Source organism: Ammospiza nelsoni, chromosome Z (genome assembly GCF_027579445.1).
Source record: "Ammospiza nelsoni isolate bAmmNel1 chromosome Z, bAmmNel1.pri, whole genome shotgun sequence".
Lineage (NCBI taxonomy): Eukaryota > Metazoa > Chordata > Aves > Passeriformes > Passerellidae > Ammospiza > Ammospiza nelsoni.
Window position 1 is genome coordinate 86,246,463 of NC_080669.1, and position 18,005 is coordinate 86,264,467.

The 18,005-nt window shown below is 42.4% G+C and overlaps 1 protein-coding gene across 3 annotated transcripts in view; it reads right to left on the bottom strand.

Annotated features, from left to right (window-relative positions):
- Positions 1 to 18,005, bottom strand: part of ST8SIA5 (ST8 alpha-N-acetyl-neuraminide alpha-2,8-sialyltransferase 5) — a 49,522-nt gene that overhangs the window by 15,068 nt on the left and 16,449 nt on the right. For 2 of the 3 annotated variants that reach the window (XM_059492839.1, XM_059492838.1), the window contains 2 exons: positions 5,999 to 6,091; positions 3,516 to 3,602 (listed from right to left, as the gene is read on the bottom strand). In XM_059492839.1, coding sequence (XP_059348822.1) covers positions 3,516 to 3,602; positions 5,999 to 6,091 — 180 coding nt within the window. The remainder of the gene's footprint in view (positions 1 to 3,515; positions 3,603 to 5,998; positions 6,092 to 18,005) is intronic. The other variant, XM_059492840.1, reaches the window with a different exon arrangement.

Sequence of the window (18,005 nt, forward strand, 5' to 3'; positions counted from 1 at the left end):
AATCATGTGCAAATTCATGGGAAATGTGAAACTCATGTGCAGATTCGGCCCTGCTCGAGCCCCAGAGATGAGCTTCTGCCTCCCATATCCTGGCAAAACCACATCAGTGAATTAGTGCCTCTCTGCTTTCCAGATCTTCACCATTTTATGAATTATATACTCATCACTGGGCAGGAAATGTAGGGGTTCAAGAGTCCCTCTGGAGACATGGAAATGTGGCAGGGCAGTATTTGAACACAGCAATACCAAAGACACTGCCCCACCTGACAGACTGCTGTGGAGCACAGCACACTTCGGCTACAACAAAAAAAAAACCTTCAAAAATCTTAATTTTGCCCTTGGCCTTGCACATGTGTGCATCAGGAAGGTGATGTGGCCCCAAGAGTTTGGCGCCAGGCAAACTGGTCATGCCTAAAACTCAAAAACCTCTGACTAATGATCAAAATATTTTTGCATAAAATCCCAAATATGGGATTCAGAGTAAGAGAGAAAAAACATTCAGGTCTGATCTCTTTGCTGTGTTTTGCATTGCAGAAACCCAAACCACCAAAAATATTTCTCTGTCTACTCTAAAGTGTCCTAACTCCCAAGGTAGCACTAACTTTAACCCTCATTCATAGAAAAAGTTTCCTAGACTTCAAAATAGACTGAAATCCACAGAATTGTAAAATCAAGTATAGGAAATGGTGTATCACTTAGTAAAAAATTTAAGTTAAAAAAATTTTAGTATGTTGTAGATGGAAGCAAAATAAAAAACACAAAGTGTCGTCCTAAGTGTCTTCATGCTTCTTCTTCCTTCTTCTTCATGAGTTTAAGTAACATTTTGTAATTAGACAAAAAAATACACATTACAAACTTTTTAGAATCAATTATTAAGTTAAAAGAAAAAAATAATCTAACTGTAAATTCTTAACTAAATATTTAGTCCTGTAAAACCTTGTAACAAAAGATCGTTAACCATTTTCTGCCTTCTAATGAAAAGCTGCCAAACTCACAGTAATGAAGCTGTTTTATGATAAAAAAAATAAAGACTTAAATCCAAACATAAACTACCATCTCAAATACCTTCAATCCAAACCCAAAAAAACCAACAACCAATACCCCAAAAATGAAACACCCTCCCATACATGAAAAGTAGATAGGAAAAGCAGCTTTGTGAATAAGATTCCTGTTCCCCATCCTGCCCTGGATACTTTTCTTCTTTCACTGGTGGCACTGCAAGCCCTGACTTCTGCTCACCCTTATTCCAGAGATGGTTTATTTCCCAGTCAATGTGTTTGATACCTTTAGTGAAAAATCCATGTCATAGCAAATGTATGAGCATGAAGGCAAAGCCAGATGGCTCTCAAATAACCCAAATTAAATGCCTTGCCTCTGGGGTGTGTGGCCTCATATTCTCAGTTGGAAGAATAAGCCTGTCTTCTTTATGGGTTTTATTACAAGCACCAGAAAGCAAATAGAGAATTATGCAAACATTTCAGTGATGTCCAATTACTCTCATATACTTGACTCATGCAGGATGGCACAAAATGATCATCAGATCAAGGCAGCAAATGAGACTGAAAAAGTCAATGAATAACGTTCAACAGCAAAAACAATTACAAACAGATTCAAGGAATTGAATTGTTATAGTTTGGATATGAGAAAAACCTCTTCATTGGCTGCTCCTTAAGGAATGGAAAGAGATGTTTTTCCTTAATGTCCAGCTGGTTTTCCAGAGGCACAGAGGCACACATGCACATTTTGTGAATGCCTGATATCTGATGGAAGAAGATTCTCAAGGAAACTGCTTTCCTTAGTCTTTACATACAAACTTTATTGTGATTTTTGCCCTTCATCCCTCTCTGCTGCTCAAGCAGCTGCCATTTAAATCTGCTGGATTCTCCCCATCCACATGATGGGACTGGAATGGCAAAGCTCAAAATCCCACAGCTATGAGGGTTACACATTTCATCCTCCTCCTAAGAGCCTCCAAACTCAGAGACCTTGATTTGCTGTTAGGGACAGCAGCTTCCCCACAACCCCACACACTGATGTCTCTGCCCCACTGAACACAGATGAAACAGGCTTTACACATTTTCTTCTTTTTAATTACAAGCACTACTGTTGCTCCTGAGACCAGCTGACAGAGATTATGTTTGCATCTGGGTGCCAGTGAGGGTTCCTGGAGCAGTGATATATCAGTCAGGCAGGTAGAAGCAGTGACAGGAGTCCTTCATCTCTGTTTTCTCTCAGTGCACAGGGTGGAGAGGGGTTCTTTGTTTAATGTGCTGGTGTTGGTGGCCTGAGATAGACTGATGGTCCTCCTGGTGGTCTTTGGAAACTCCTTTCTCATTGCTCCCATCTCTGCTCTGGCCTCCAAAGCTCAAAGGGCTCCTTTCCATACCTCAAAGTGCTGCTTTCTCTCTGGGCACAATCATTACTCCTCTCACTCCAGCTGTTTTTAAAATAATGAGCTGCAATCCTGAATGACTCTCCTCTTCAAAACAGGCTCTGATAATTGCCTACCAAGTAATTTCCAGGAAAAATGCAGGGGGAAAAAAAACCAAACAAAACCCAAACACCTAAAAAAACTTAGGTGTGGAGATCACATTGGAGAAACTGCTATGAGTCTGAGACTAACAATGTTATTTTTAAAGATGTCAATGACTAAGTCAGCACATGCATTCTCACACTCTCTCATTAACTCCTGACAGCTATTTCCTGGAATCATGCAAGAGGATTTGAGATAAAGCTGGGGGCCTTATTACAAACAACGTCTCTGGATTGTACCAGTGACTTGCAGACTCCAGTCTACAGCACTTACCCTGAAATAGTTTATTTTCTCAAAACCTACTCAAATATGGCACTGGAATATATCAATATATAACATTCAAAAACTGGTTTGGCTTCAATCCACTGCTGCCTTCACAAGGCCAGTTCCAAAAGCTGTGTCTTGAGAGGATCATGGAGCAGAGAAGTTACATGAAGAAAGACAGAGCACTACAGAAATTAACTGAGAGGTCTCTGAAGACCAGAAAAAAAAATGTAGATAATCTGTGAGTAAGAGCTGAGAAGCCATTACCAAAAAAAAACCAAACAACCAGAGAAAGTCATAACCAAGGTCTGACACTACCTAAAACACCCAGAAGAAATCAAGTGTTTTGAGTATTTTGTAGGCCAAATTTGCACTATCACCAGTAGTATTACCATTCCAAGCCAGAGAGTTAGGCTGATGTGTTAGGGCAGCCATTAAATCTCATCTCCATCCCCACTGCTGCCCAAATAACATCTGGAAGTCTTTCCCACATCAAATTCCTTGCCTTTCCTGGAAGACTGTTCCACCTGCCAGAAATCTTATTGCTGAGTTGTTTTCTTTAAAGTAGGACGAAAAGTCCACATTTATTCAAAAGGATGGTATTCCAAATGTTGTCATGCTTACTCTTGGTAACCATGTGAAATTTTGATCTCTGCAAGAAGCTAAACTCAAACTAAAGTAGATTTTACCCAGTCTCATTAATGTGAGACATTCTTACTTGAATAAATTGGCTTCTGTGACATTCATCTCCCATTTGCACATCTGTAGGCTCTTCCATCTGTCAAACAACTCGGTTTGTTTCACCCTAAAATATATAAAAAAAGAAAAATTAAGTTTATTACAAGGGCTTAATTTCCTAAAACAGCTGCAGATAGAATACCATGCAAATTGATGGGACAAATCAGCCAGTCTCAAGAGTACAAAATTTATAATTTTTCTTCCTTTTTCTGCTCAGACATAGCCACTCCAAGCCCAGTGAATGCAAGAACTGATGTTTGGGACTGATTTCTTCTCCCTGATAGGCTTTGACTGTTTTTTTCAGGATAAAAAAAAAAATGCAATATTGAGCAAGAAGCAGCTGCTCTACCAAAATCTGCTGGGAAGCAAATTAATTTCAATCAGCTGGGTTTTGGGGAAAAGGTGCACCCAGCAGAAGGGCCCAGGAGGGGAGTATTGGAAAAGAGGATTAATTTGGCCAACTAAAGCTGCATTTTGGTGAGGTTAACTTGATCTGTGAGATCCTACAGCACAACATTGTGGTTAAATTTATTTTTTGAACAATTTATAAGCTCACGTGTAGGGAAAAGAGTCTGTGATGGTAAGGGAAAATGAAAAGCTCTTTACATAACGATCTCTACCTCCTCCTCTGCTAATCAGTACACCTGTAGTTGCATTAAAAAAAAAAAAAACCCCACTCCTATTTCAACTACACTGATAGAGGATGACTCATTTTTTGATGATATCACCAATTCCAAGAAGTTCCTCACTGAAGTTCGCACATATTCTGGTGCGTTTGGACAACAGAGATAATGAAGGCTTTGCAAATATCTGGAGGTAGGAAGCAACGGTATAATTTGGCTAAGAAATTTGGAAGCCTGTGATTTCTGCTAGATTGATAGGTCTTAATGAGTTCTTTTCAGGCTTGAGGGCTTTTAATGTTTGAATAAAGCATAGACTTTTAAGATAATTATATATTTAATGTGAGTAAAACCGGGCATTTCCCAGGCTGAGGAAGTTGCAGGAAGGAATTAGGTCATATTGTACTTTCTGTAGCCCACCAGAGCACATTAACTTGGAAATCTTCCATTACCATAAGGGCTGACTTGGGAAACATAGCACATATGAATCAAGAACATCAGAAGAGGCCAGCAGAGTAGAAGAGTTTAATGTCAAACAGCATCTACTGTAGAATTTAGGGTAACTCATATCTAGCTGAGCAGGAATCCACTACCTTCCTTGGGCCACTGGGTAAGATGAAGAAAAATGAGGAATTCTCTGTGCATGCAAAAAGAAAAAAGGCATATCAGAGCTCCTGATCTTCAGCAGAACACTGGGGAAGTGTGACATTCTCACCCCTCCTTTTTATTTTTAAGCACTGCGAGTCAGCAAGCCGTGCAAAGTGTGTTACTCGTGTACCCTTCATCCAGTGCAGGAGGCAAGGACATAACCTACATTCTGCTGTGCACACAGTCAGGCAGGGAGGCGTGCTCAGATTCGTGCAGACCTGGAGCAAAAAATTCTATTTTCTGTAGCCCTGGCTGCTCAATGTTATGCATGTGTGGAGCTGCATTTTGAAGTTACATTCCCAGGGCAATTTTCAGACCCTGTGCATTGCCTGCCACATTAATAAACCATTGGCTTTAGATGTGGTGAGGGAGTAGGCATAATCGAAGCACCTAAACTCAGCGAAATGCTGAAAAATGCAAAAAGGCAACACTAAAATCACCCAGCTGTGCACTGTCGTACTGGCAAACTCACTTTTTTCACCCAGTTCCCTTGCTGTAGTTTGACATAAACATCTCATTCAACTCATTGGTTTCCTGACATACTTACTGGACCACAAAACACAATTTAGAGATATTTTATTGTTTCCCAGAATCATATTTTCTTACCTTTTCACTGAGGTGTTTTGACTTGTGAAACTCTCTGCTGTTTGAAAAGGTCAGAAACGCAAATGGGCTCAGAAAATATCTAAACAAATTAATAGAAAGGTCTACTCTGATTAGTCCACTCTGGACTCCTTCTACCAGTCCACAAGCCCCCATGCCAGTATTTATTATCAGGAAGGGCTGAACATTTTCTTCCTTTCTCAACCTTCACTACTGGCCACTGTCAATGAAAGAGCCTTAAGCTAGACACTTGCATGAGTCAGTCTGGCTGTTCTTGCCCTTCAATTACTGCAAATATAATATTATAAACACTGTATTGAATTCTCAACAATAATTCTGGGCCTGACCAAAATGCCTCAATGTGTGGGAAAAGCTTCCATGTTCTGTAAATGGAGCTCAGATCAAATTCAAACACTGCTTGCACAGGTAAGAGAAGGCTAGAGATCCCTTCTGAGATCCCTGCTGATGTCACCTCTTGAGCCTTTTGGCAGTGTCATTATAAGACACCATTCCATCCTGCCTCAGAAGTAACACTTTTAGCAATGCTTTTATTGCTAAGTACTTCTACTTTTTGCATTTAGCTCATACTTACATAGACAAGACCTTCACCTCGATGATGTCCTGCCTTAATTCCAGGCATTTTGTAGAGTTGTACTCCAAAGGCCCTTCATAAAACTCAAAATACCTGGGGAAGGACAAGAAAAGACATTGTAAATAAGGTTTAGGCTAGAATAATTCTCTTGCACATCAACAGAATTTTGCTGAAAGTTGTCATTAATAATTTGTTCCTAACTTGAGGCTGCACTGCCTGGCCAATAGGCAGCTTGTTCCTTCACAGGAAAGCACAGATGTCCCTGCTGGTCCTGGAACAGTGTCCCATGCCCAGTTTGTCCATTCCTACAGGAGGTCACTTATCTTGAGGCAACAACAAGGACCAGCTACCTTTTCCAGCAGTCAGCACTTGGCAGCTGGAACTGAAAGCCAGGGCAAAAGCACTGATCATTTAAGGGACACTGTTCCCATCTTTTGAGTGCCTGACTGTACTGGGTTGGAAAAAACAATACCATAAAAGTGCTAGAGATGGTATGCCATCTGTGGAGGCTATTCCATAGCTCCTGAGCAACTGAGCTTTTCACTGGGATTTACTGTTTTGGTCTATTTGGAAGTGAGTGGAAACAGGGATTATATTCTAGAAAAAATAATTTGAGAAGAAAAGGATTTGAATGCTCAGACACAGCAGAAATAAGAGTGATATTCTTGATTAAAATATAGAGAGAAATATTTAATTTATTGGCTAATTTCTTTACCTTAATCACTGGGCTGAAGGGGAAGAAAACCACAATGGTAGCTACTCATGCTAGGGAAAAGAAAAAGCCCAGGCTGACAAATGAACTCAATGAGTCTGCATTGAAATGACAAACAAGATTTTCATTTAAATCAAGCTCTGCATTAGTTTCACTCCTAATCATTACAAGTCTGTATTAAAACCTAATGCCTAAGACCTGCACGTACCCATGAAACACTTGAGAGGATAATGAAAAACTGAGAGAAGGTGACCTGAGGAATAGGTATTATGAACAAGACTCGGGAAAGCTCTTTTGATGGATCATTTAAAATCCTGGTATTCATGAGGTTGTAACTCCAAGAACTCAATTTTTGAATCTTCAATGAGAAATATAAGATAAAATTTGTGGAAAAGCTTCATTCAATCCATCATTGGAAAGGAAATATTTGGGGTTTGTGTCATTGCAAAATAGTATCAAAATTCATGTTTGACCTGTGTGTAACTGGAAAAAGTCCTAGAGACTCCCAAAGCAATTTGCTTTCAAGAGGGAATATTTCTGTCCTTCTGTCAAGTGCTGCTTTAGAAAAAGGTCTCCTTCACCTCTCCCTGAGGTTTTCACCACCTCAGCTTTGTCAAAACCCAAACCAAACATTTCTGTGATCCAGTGAGAAGCACAAACCTTGAGACTGAAAGGAGGAAGCCCATGCTTAAAAGGTGGCAGGAGAACAAAAAAAAAATCCTAATAAAGAAGAACCCAATAGCTCATCCTCAAAAAATGTGGCAATTTGTAAATGTGTTTGTATAGACTTCAAGGCAACAAACATGTATTTTTTATAAGTTTTGTAGAAGAAAATATGCAATTAAAGGATTCCAAGATCAGTAAGAACTCTATGAAAAGACTGTTGAATGGAGACCTAACATGAATCTTCATCTCACCAAAAGGCTCAAAGTCTCCTTCCAGCTGAATTATTCACCGGGATGTGACAGTGTTCACAGGGGTTCTTGGATGGGGCAAGAGATGAGGATGTTTACTCCATGTTCAGAAGGCTTGATTTATTATTTTATGATATATATATATTACATTATAAGTATACTAAAAAGAATAGAGGGAAAGGCTTCCTCTCAGAAGGCTAGCTAAGAATAGAAAAAAAAAGAATGGTAACAAAAGGCAGCTCTCTCTGTCCGAGATAGCGCAGCCCTTAATTGGCCATTAATTATAAACATCTAAGGTGGGCCAATCACAGATGCACCTGTTGCATTCTACAACAGCATAAAATCATTGTTTATATTATGTTGCTGAAACTTCTTAGCTTCAGCAGGAAAAATCCTAAGAAAGGATTTTCACAAGAAGATGTCTGCGACGCCTGGACATTCAGCATTTGCTAAGGAGAGGCTGAGATCCACTGCCCTGGCGCATCTCCCATGGGCTTGTCTTGTTGAGCTGGAGCTGAAAAACTTGTGGAAGAGGCTTCAACTGGATTTGGATTAAGAGCCCACCTGCTTGCTCCAGACCAAAGACCTGCGTGGATGTACTCAAGGTAACCTCCCCAAACTAAACCAAAATCTCTCTTTAGACAGCACCATAGAATTTCTTAGAGTTCACAGAAAATTCACAGAATGTTCCAGGGCTGAAGGAGAACCCTCTGGCTGCCAGTACAGACAACATTTTAATCCTCTGAAATAATCGTTTTTCTGACTGTCTTTTTCAGAAGCAATCTCTTTCTTTGGCTCTTTGAGTAAGGCAATGCTGGCACTCTGGATGTGCACGTTCTACACAGTGACAAGGGGCAGATACACACCCCCACACAACATTCAGCACCTCACACACCCCTCCTGCTACTCAGCGTGTGCAGGAGTGAGCAATCCTATCAGCCTCATCCTCACCTGCCTCCCAACACTTCATTTCACTGCCTTGAATGTGCCTCAGGACAGATAAGCAGAGCAAAAATCTAGATTAACATTTATTTTTATCTTTCCTGCGCACTTCTGGCTGTGCTGCTAGGTTAGAGAGCAGCAGCTCAGATGTTGAACAGCACATGCAGTCACGTGGGAGCACCACAGCACAGGAAAGCTGCCTTCAGCCTGTGGCATTGGAGTCAAAGATGTCATTTTATGGAATGGAGATGAAATTTCCTGTGTCCCAGCCATTCCCTTTGATCGTTGCCTGTTTACTCAATCCACAAACCAAAAATAGAAATGGAAAAGGATGTGTTACCACAGCAGCAGAAGGTTAAGAAGGAAAGGATTGGGTCAAAAATAAACCACTTCTGGATCTGAAAGGAAATCAATCCATGAGGCAACACTGCGTTTCCAGCAGAGCTATTCCATGAGCCTATAGATTGAAAAAGCACAGTCCTGCAAATCTCTACTCTCACAACAGCTTCAGCTTTCCCAACAGAGCCACTGGCAGCACTGAATTCAGCATTTAGCACCCCATGGAAGGGCAGAGGGAGGATCCATGGGATGGGCTGGATGACACATTGCTGATGGGACACATGCAGCAAAGGCAGGGGACAACAATGGCAATGTCATTCTGCACAGAGAGGGGAGAAAATGCTGCTGGCCATGGGGTCAGTTTGGCTGAAGTGAGCTCAGTGATGCCAAGCTATTGAATAAACATCCTTTGGGCTGTCCTTCCTCAGCCTGAACCTCTCTGGAGCAGACAGACAGCCACTGAACCCTCCTGAGTTGAAATGCTGTGGATGCTTCTGCACATCAGCTGCCCATAATAATGGTGCTGCAACAGCAGTGGGAGTTTTTCAAGACAGTGGCTGGTCAATAGACTCAGGGAAAAAAAGAGTTTCTCTCTTTCTCCCAGGAGTATTCATGCTTTTTATTTGCTTCACAATGATTCCTCCTGCTGCAGATATTACAGGATATTAGCAGAGGCTGTTCCCCAGAGCACTGGACAACCTCTTCCCACAGAAGTGCTTCACATTGTGCTTTCCTAGAGTGCAGCTTTTGCACAACACCAGGCCCTAGCACAAGGGCCATGGGTTCCCTCAGCTCCAGAGATGTCCTTTAAACCCACGTCCTCATCCTGCAAGGGTCTGGACCTGCAGGGAGTGTTTGGAGATCAGGCCCCCACACTTTCCCAGAGGAAGCATCAGTCTCACCCACTCCCTGGTCTCTGAGAGCTCTTCCTGCCTATTAACTCCCACTCCAAAACATGTAGTTCCCTGTGAACGAAGATACATTTGCCTGTCAGAAAGCTTAATTAGCACAAATGGAAACTGTCCTCCCCATCATCCTCCTCAGTCTGATCTCCAGCTAAGAAACAAGGATGTAGCTCAGTTTATTTTGATTTATGTTCTGGATTAGTGACAAGTGACAAACCTGACTATACTACTTACTCCTTTTGCTACAGGAAAGGTCTGTGCTTTGGCTTTACAAGAATGACAGTCAAGTTTTATTATCCGTAAAACAGAGTTGATCTGTCACCGCCATAATGTCCTCTCCCTGCATTTTTCCACTGCCCCTGACGAAACATAAATAACTTCTATCCCTTTAAAGGTCAAACTCTACAGGAAAACCAATACAAGAATTCATGATTCTTTACCTTAAGAACACAACTGCAAATGAATTATAGCAAACAGCTCAGTTGTATGTAGGATTGTGCTTTCCCAGGGCACTGGGTGCTACACACCACTCACTGCTCTGTGTCTGCTCACATCAGTTGTAGCTTTCAAACCCACAACACTTTTCCAGGGTCAAATTCTATGCCTGAACACCACACAGTGCTCGGAGGGCACTATTTTTTTACAGCCCACTGCACTGAGTAGCCAGGAATTAGATGCTGTTCACTCTGTAATTTTCCATTTTTGACTGACTGAAACTTTCTTCTTTTCTAACCTTCACGTCCCCCATTGCAACCTCACCTCCAGCTGAGCTGCCTACTGAGCTCGCTAGTGAGAGACACATTTGGTTTCTCAGTACATCAGCTAACACTTAGGTCTTTGATCATCTGCAGTTGGGCTGCTCCTGCTTTGATCAGAAGTAAGCTTTTCTTGATCACACTACACGAATTAAAAAGCCCGAGACTTCAATCCTGCCTTCAAGCGACACTCGGGTTGAGACACTGATTTGTCTGATATACTGAACAAAGGTTTAAAAGTATAATTTACTGCAATGGTCAGGCATCTTTTAAGCAGGATCATTTTCTGAAGCTGCCTTCCCATTCATTCTGCTCACTCCTGAAGTGCCAGTTCCCAACACTGCTTGCAGTGAGGCTGCAGCACTTGCACGGCGAGACCGCAGAGCATGGCAGGAAGGATTCCACCTACCCTGCAGGAAAAACAAAGATCTTTCCAAAAATATACATTATCCAGTGACTAAGAAATGAGAATAAAAGAACCAAGCCCTGCAGGCTTCTACTAAATGCCTATTAAGAGTGCTGTCCAATTAGCAGTGCCTGTGTTCATCACTATGGGCAGATCCATGGCCAACCTCGGGTCGAGATTCACCTTCCTTACTCAGGAACGCTCCAAGTGTGCCAGAGCACACATTCCCCAAAGCACAGGGGACTCACATCATCTGGCAAGGTCTGCATGGAACCTTCAGGTCCCTGGAGCAAAAATAGAGCTGGGGTGGAGCCTACCACAGCTCTAGAGGCCCTGGACAATTCATCTGGAATAGAGCACAGTAGGTGTTGACTTCATCAGAGCCCATTGTGAGAGACCAAATCCCTCTGGCCTTTGCTTCTCTTAATGCTTCTACGTGACAACCTCAAAACCCACAAGATTTGGTCAAAGGGTTTAAGGGCTTTACATGAATTCAGGGTTTTTTCTCCCTTAATAAAAGCATCCTACCACTTTGCATGGCCTGTTCTCCCAAGATTATTTTGTCCCATTGGGAAGGGATGATCCCTGTTCAGCAGGTGAAGGAGCTGATGTAGATGTGGCAAGGGAAGCAGGAATCTTTGATGTTCTTAGAGTAACTTAAACTTCACTAGGACTGTGGCACAAAAAAAAACCAAAATAAAGAAGAAAGATCACATTGCTGCTTGTGCTGTTCCTGCTATTTGAGAGCCTTGAGTCGACCTGTCCACAAGAGGATGATGCTTGAAAGGCTGAACTGAGAGAGGAAGAGCTGTGGGTTCAACAGAGGAGACTGGAGAAGCATCAGGCTTCTTTTACACAGCTTCATGAGACTATTTGATTGTCTCATCTCTGGGGACAACAAATATTAAGAAAGGTGGTTCACATTCCTCCTGCCTACCTCATGCTGATGACAATGTCACTGGCAATACTGGTTTAAACCCTGTACCATCTTCATCTCTAATGCATTAGATGTCTAACTGATCATGAACTTCCAGTATGTCTCTGTAGGTGGGAGCAAAATATGCCACCATGAGCTGTGTCATGTAAAAAAATTTAAAATATAAGCAAGATAAAATGGTCATTTATCTCTGTATGTATCGTGTAGTAATAGCTCTTATGAATTACTGCATCCACTTCTGCCATTTCATCTTTGGGGAAAATTTGAGACACTGGTGAGAGTTACAAAAGGACTTGCAGAAATTTTCTGGATTTTAAAATATTATGAGAGGCGTGTGAAGCTTAATCTAAACATATGGTGACTGAATAAGGAGATACTGCACCAGGAAGCAATTACCAGTGGCAGGAAGGTTTTCAATGCAGTATAGCAAGGAAAAACAGTATTCAGTGCCTGGAAGCTAAAGATAGAAGTGGCATGCTTAGTTCAAGATTAGTTGTCTTTCTAGAAGAATCAAAGTAACTAAAACTCAGGATGTGGAATTCTTGTACAGGGGCTTAGGTTTTCCAGAAGATTCTTGTAGCTGAGTGTAAGTTTTCGGCGTTCTTCTTTTCGCTGCTGATTAAAGTCCGGCTGATTTATTACCGGAGAGAGCTCCGGGAGGCCGCTTATTGATTTGTTTCTCGGCTGTTTAGGCTTGTAAGGTTTTCTGGCTGTTGTTTTAGGTGGCCTGGAAAGGCCCAGGGATGGCCTTGAAGAGCTGACGCTTCAAAGGACGAGGAGAGACTTCTGATCTTGTCTCGGTCTCGGTGTTTATTAATTGTTTATCTAAAAGATTTTCTTTCAGCCCGACAGAGGTCTGCACAGCAAGTCAGCCATGGGCACACTGCGAGCCCCCGGGGCGGTCACTTATCTTTATACCCGAAGTTACGTGTACAATATTTATCATTTCTCCCCAATACCTTCTACCCTTATTAACCGGTGCACTTTTAGTAATGACCAATCCCAAAGTGCCACCACCACCACAGAAGATGGAGGCCAAGAAGAAGAAGAAGAAGAAGGACAGGACACGCCCCAATTCCTCCATCTTACTTCTTTAGACCCCCCTGTACCAAAATCCTAAACCCTGTGTTTTACACTTTAACTAACTTATCCCTTCACCATTCACCCAGTGAATTCCTCCCAGTCCTCATACAGGTCTCATCTCCTGTGTAGGATCAAAATCCTGCCACCAGACACTTCTGGCAGCATTCCAGGACTCCCGAGCCCCCCAAGGGTGGTCTCGGCCTCTCTGCGCCTCCATCCTGAGGTGCTGAGATCCCACAGCTGAGGTTAAAAGCTATAGATTCATGAACCCACTGTTCATTCACTTTGGATATTTTTAGATGTTTGGTCTTACAGAGTTGTAAGCTTTCCTGGGGTTTCATAATAGATGATTTTAGATAGGTCCATCCATCAAGACAAGGACCATGATATTGCGCCTGTTTTCCAAATTAAAATATTTGCTTTCAAAAAACCAAAAGTGCTTCCATGAACCAGCCATAAATCCGTAAGTTTGATCTTCAGATGAGGAGTGGCTTTTATATTTTTGTCCTTTAAAGGCTTTTCTTGTATAGCTCACTGAACATCCCCAGAAAAGTAGAAAGTGCACAATTTTTTTCTAGTTGGAGGTGCTCCTTTTCTGGATTCTTTTTCTGACCATGACTCCACAGGTATCACACACCCTATCTGTGCAGTCAAGATGATGGCTGTGATGCCCTGAGGATATATTTTTCATCACACCCATGGAAGCTCCTGGCAAACTGTCACTGGCTGCTCACTGCCATCTTTATTATGATCTCCCATCTCATCTCCAAGTCTCCACACACAGATCGCTTGGAATTGCTTGGCTCTGCTGCTCATTGCCTCATTAGCAATGAGAATTGACCAAACATCCCCTCCTGCCAAAGGCACGTTGTTCCCTTCCCATCTGCCCACTGATTTGGGACACAAGGCTTTCTCTCCATGGTTTCAGCCTAGCACAGCACCAGAGCAAGCTGCAGAACACAGCTCCACTGCAGCAGGCGTGGGTGTAGCAGCAGGAGCTCCAGCAGAAACAGCCCTAAATGGCACAGCAAAGTCCAGGCTGCCTCCTGCTTCTCCCTGGAGATAAGCCCACCTTGCAGCCCATCAGCACCACCACCCCCTGTGCTTCCCAGGCCCTCTCTGAGCCAGACTGACACCCATCCTCATTTAGAGGTGTTCCCACTGTGCTGTGTGTGTGAATGATTTATTGGAGATTGCATTGGATTTGAGTTTCAGGGACATGTTGGTGCTTCTTGTCTTTTGCTGTGTCAAACCAATGCTGTCTCCTGACAAGCAGCAGTGGAGTGTGCTGCAGGAAGCCCTGTTTTCCCAATTTAATTTCAAAATTCTCAGATTTTTAATAAACTGGTTCTTGGGTGTTTTAATCAAGCCCTTTCCCATTCATTCCGACTGACATAATCTGCTGATGTTGTTACCCATATGACCACCCACCTAGAAGATATAGCAACATTCATGACAACTCTTATGCATCAATGACATCTTAAACCCCACATTTTAGCTTCTTGCAAGCATCTGCCTTTTTTTTTTTTCTTGTCATTTTTAGATTTTAGGATCCTTGTATGAAGAACTCAGCAATGTGACTTAAGCAAAATCCTAAGTCCTTATATTCACTCCTGTGAAACATGTATTTGACAAATCAAATTGATTCTACTCTTTACTTCGTAGCCAGTGGGGACAAGACAAAGCTTCAGATTTGTCATGCTAGAGAATTCAGTGTGCAGATTGACAGGCCTTAAAGTAAGATCTCCTCTCACCCACCAAAGGTTTCTGTAGTTTTATCACAGAATTTTACATTGAATTTTATCTGCAGCTCCAGTTGACTGAAGGAAACACCATAAACCAACTCATATGGCAGATAAGTCATCCTGTCATTAGGGCAGCTTCTTGCCAGTGAAAAATTACTTAAGCGTGAAGACTCACAATTCCAGTAAGTTGGAAAATATATTAAAAGGAGAGCAGAAGAATCAGGGCTCTGGGAAGGGGTTGTGTATATCACTTGTCATAACCAGCACTAGATAAAACCCTTGATCTGATTCTCCACAGCGATGCTGTAAGGTTTAACAATGCTTAGCGCAAAGTAAAATGCAAAAGATAGAAATATGAGTAATGGGTGATGCACAAGAATCAAAAATAAGCCAGTGTTCAACAACTGGTTGTTATTGCATCTGTGTGGGTAGTCCTCCTTTGGTTGAAATCCCTATGGATTTTGTGGAGCTCCTGTGCTTCACTTTTACTTCTTGTTAGTAATCACTATTTCCTTGACACCTAGAAGGCCTTCAGCAACATAATGAAATGAAGGCTCTGGTGCCCAAAAAGGCCCAGCAAACTGGGATCTGTCAAGTGCCTGCCCAGAGCAGTGTTAGGTGACACAAAGGGGATCCACACTCTTGGTTGCACCACATACATGACACAGGATTTTATTTCCATGGACTGCTTCTACACAGTCTGAAGAACTGTCTTTAAGCACTGTGATGAAAACCTGGGTTAGCTGAGTTACCCCAGCTCAGCAGAGCTGTCAGAGCAGGGATCAGTGTGAGAAATGTGTTTGGTTTCAGACCTCAGACATCAGAGGGCTGGAGCCCCTCTGCTCTGGAGCCAGCCTGGCCCAGCTGGGGCTGTTCAGCTGCACCAGAGAAGCTCCAGGGACACCTCAGAGCCCCTGCCAGGGCCTCCAGGGGCTCCAGGAGAGCTGCACAGCCCCTGGGGACAAGGCAGGCAGGGACAGCACCCAGGCAATGGCTCCCACTGCCAGAGGGCAGGCACAGATTTTGGCACATTGGGAATTAGGAATGGCTGGCTGGGAGGGTGGGCAGGCCCTGGCCCAGGGTGCCCAGAGCAGCTGTGGCTGCCCCTGGATCCCTGGCAGTGCCCCAGGCCAGGCTGGATGGGGCTAGAAACAATCAAGGATAGTGGGAAGTGTCCGGGTCCATGGCAGGGGAATGGCACTGGATGGGCTTTAATGTCCCTTCCAAAATATTGTGTGATTTTATCTAAGGTGTGCCTCAATGTTTACTGAAATCACATAACACAATAATATTAATATCTTTCTTACTTAATCATTTTCATGCAGTGTTTAATCTTCACTGCTCATTGGTTTCTCTAAGGCCACTATTCTCATTAAGTCTGGCTGACTTGCAATTCTAATGCACTCATTCTCTCTGCGTGCCTTTGCTTTGGAAGTCCTTCATTTTCATCTAAACCTTCACTCCTACAGGATGAGTTGTCAGCATCTCTACACCCTGTATTAGGTTATGTAATTAAAAGATAAAGAGTAGTTCTAGAATATGTTCAAGTTGATACCACACATGCATGAATAAACATATGTCTCTATATATATAAATGGCACAAGTGAATGGAAATGATATTCACATCTATTTCAATTAATATCTTTAAACACAAAACCTTTTACAAGAAGGTGGTGGCACAGCAAACTGCAGAGCTATGCAGTGAAAAGGTGTTCTGTGTGCTTATGCTGACATACAATTAGTTTTGTGCACTTCAGACATCTCTCTGGAGTCCTGTAAATATATACAAATAAAATCAGATCTGTGAAATGTAGTCTGCAAGTTTTCCATTCAGTGGAAAGAATTATTCATTAAAGGAAGACTTGTTTTCATTTTACAACAACAGCATAAAGTTGAGTGTCAGATTAAGACTCTCAGGAGATGTCTGGTGACAACACAGTCAGAAAGGTGATCAAATGTAAATAGTAAACAATTTTGACACAGCTCTGCAGTAGTCACCACACAGTCTCATCTCCACACTTACACAGTACTTTTTTAAATTTTCCTATATTCCCAGGTTCCATACAAAAGGATAAATAATATCTCTAGCACACTTAGATGCGAAATATGTTGCAGGTAGACTTATCCCTGACTGAAAAGCTTTCAGCTCCACTGCCAGTAACACAGAACCACAGAATGTCTTGAGATGGAAGAGACCCACAAGGATCACCAGCCCAGCTCCTGCCCTGCACAGACCCCCAGCAATCCCACCCTGTGCATCCCTGGTGGTGCTGTCCAAAGGCTCCTGGAGCTCTGGCAGCCTCGGGGCTGTGCCCATCCCTGGGGAGCCTGGGCAGCAGAGATACAGTCACTGACATATCACATAACACAGGCTTTGAAATACACATTTTTTCTTCATTAATATTATGACTTTGTCCTGTTTATATCTAGCTTGTGTGGTTTGTTTGTGTAAAAACCACTTGCACCTTGAACCTGTTTGTCTTTGAAGAGGCTGAAGAGACTGAGAGCAGCACTGTGGCTCAGCCCCTCACGACTCTGTCTTTTGTATTCAAGGCTTTTGGCTCCCCGTACAATCAATGATGGTTCAATTGCCTCTGTCAAAGGTGTCTAGAGGAGGAAATCTATATTTGTTTATTTTCTCATGCCTTCAAGATGATGTGTGTCTTTGTGTCTCACTGAGCTCTTTCATACGCCAAGTGCCTAAACTGAAGACTTTGTAAATAGACATTATATATGCAGATACTGAAAAGGCAACAAGAGAGGAAGATATATACACACACCAACACATATACACATGAATCCTTTTCATCCCTGCTCTAAGAGAAAAACTGCAGTGGAGGACGGTTGTTCTCATAAAGAACCTTTACAAAGCCAACCAGCAGAGCAGCAGGCAGCACTCACAGGATCACATTACAGCAAGAGCCTGAACAGGAACTGCAGCATTGCTGTGGCTCAGTGACACGATGATTTCTGGCAGGTTAGACTCTGCAACTTCTGCTTGCCTTTGAAGTGCTATCAGCTCCACAGCTGCAGTGGTGTACGGTTACAAAATGATGATATTTAAAATAAAATGGGCAATTAACCCAGTGTTTTGTTTATACACAAGTACTAAGTGTAAGGTTCTTTTAATTGTTTTTAGTTTTTTCTTTATTTTACAGCTCTTTCTAAGATTTCCCTGCTGCTTATTGCACTCGATGCTACACATGACTCAGGATTTTTAACTACTCCTGTAATTGGTGTTCCAGGAAGAGAGCCCAAATACCCACCCT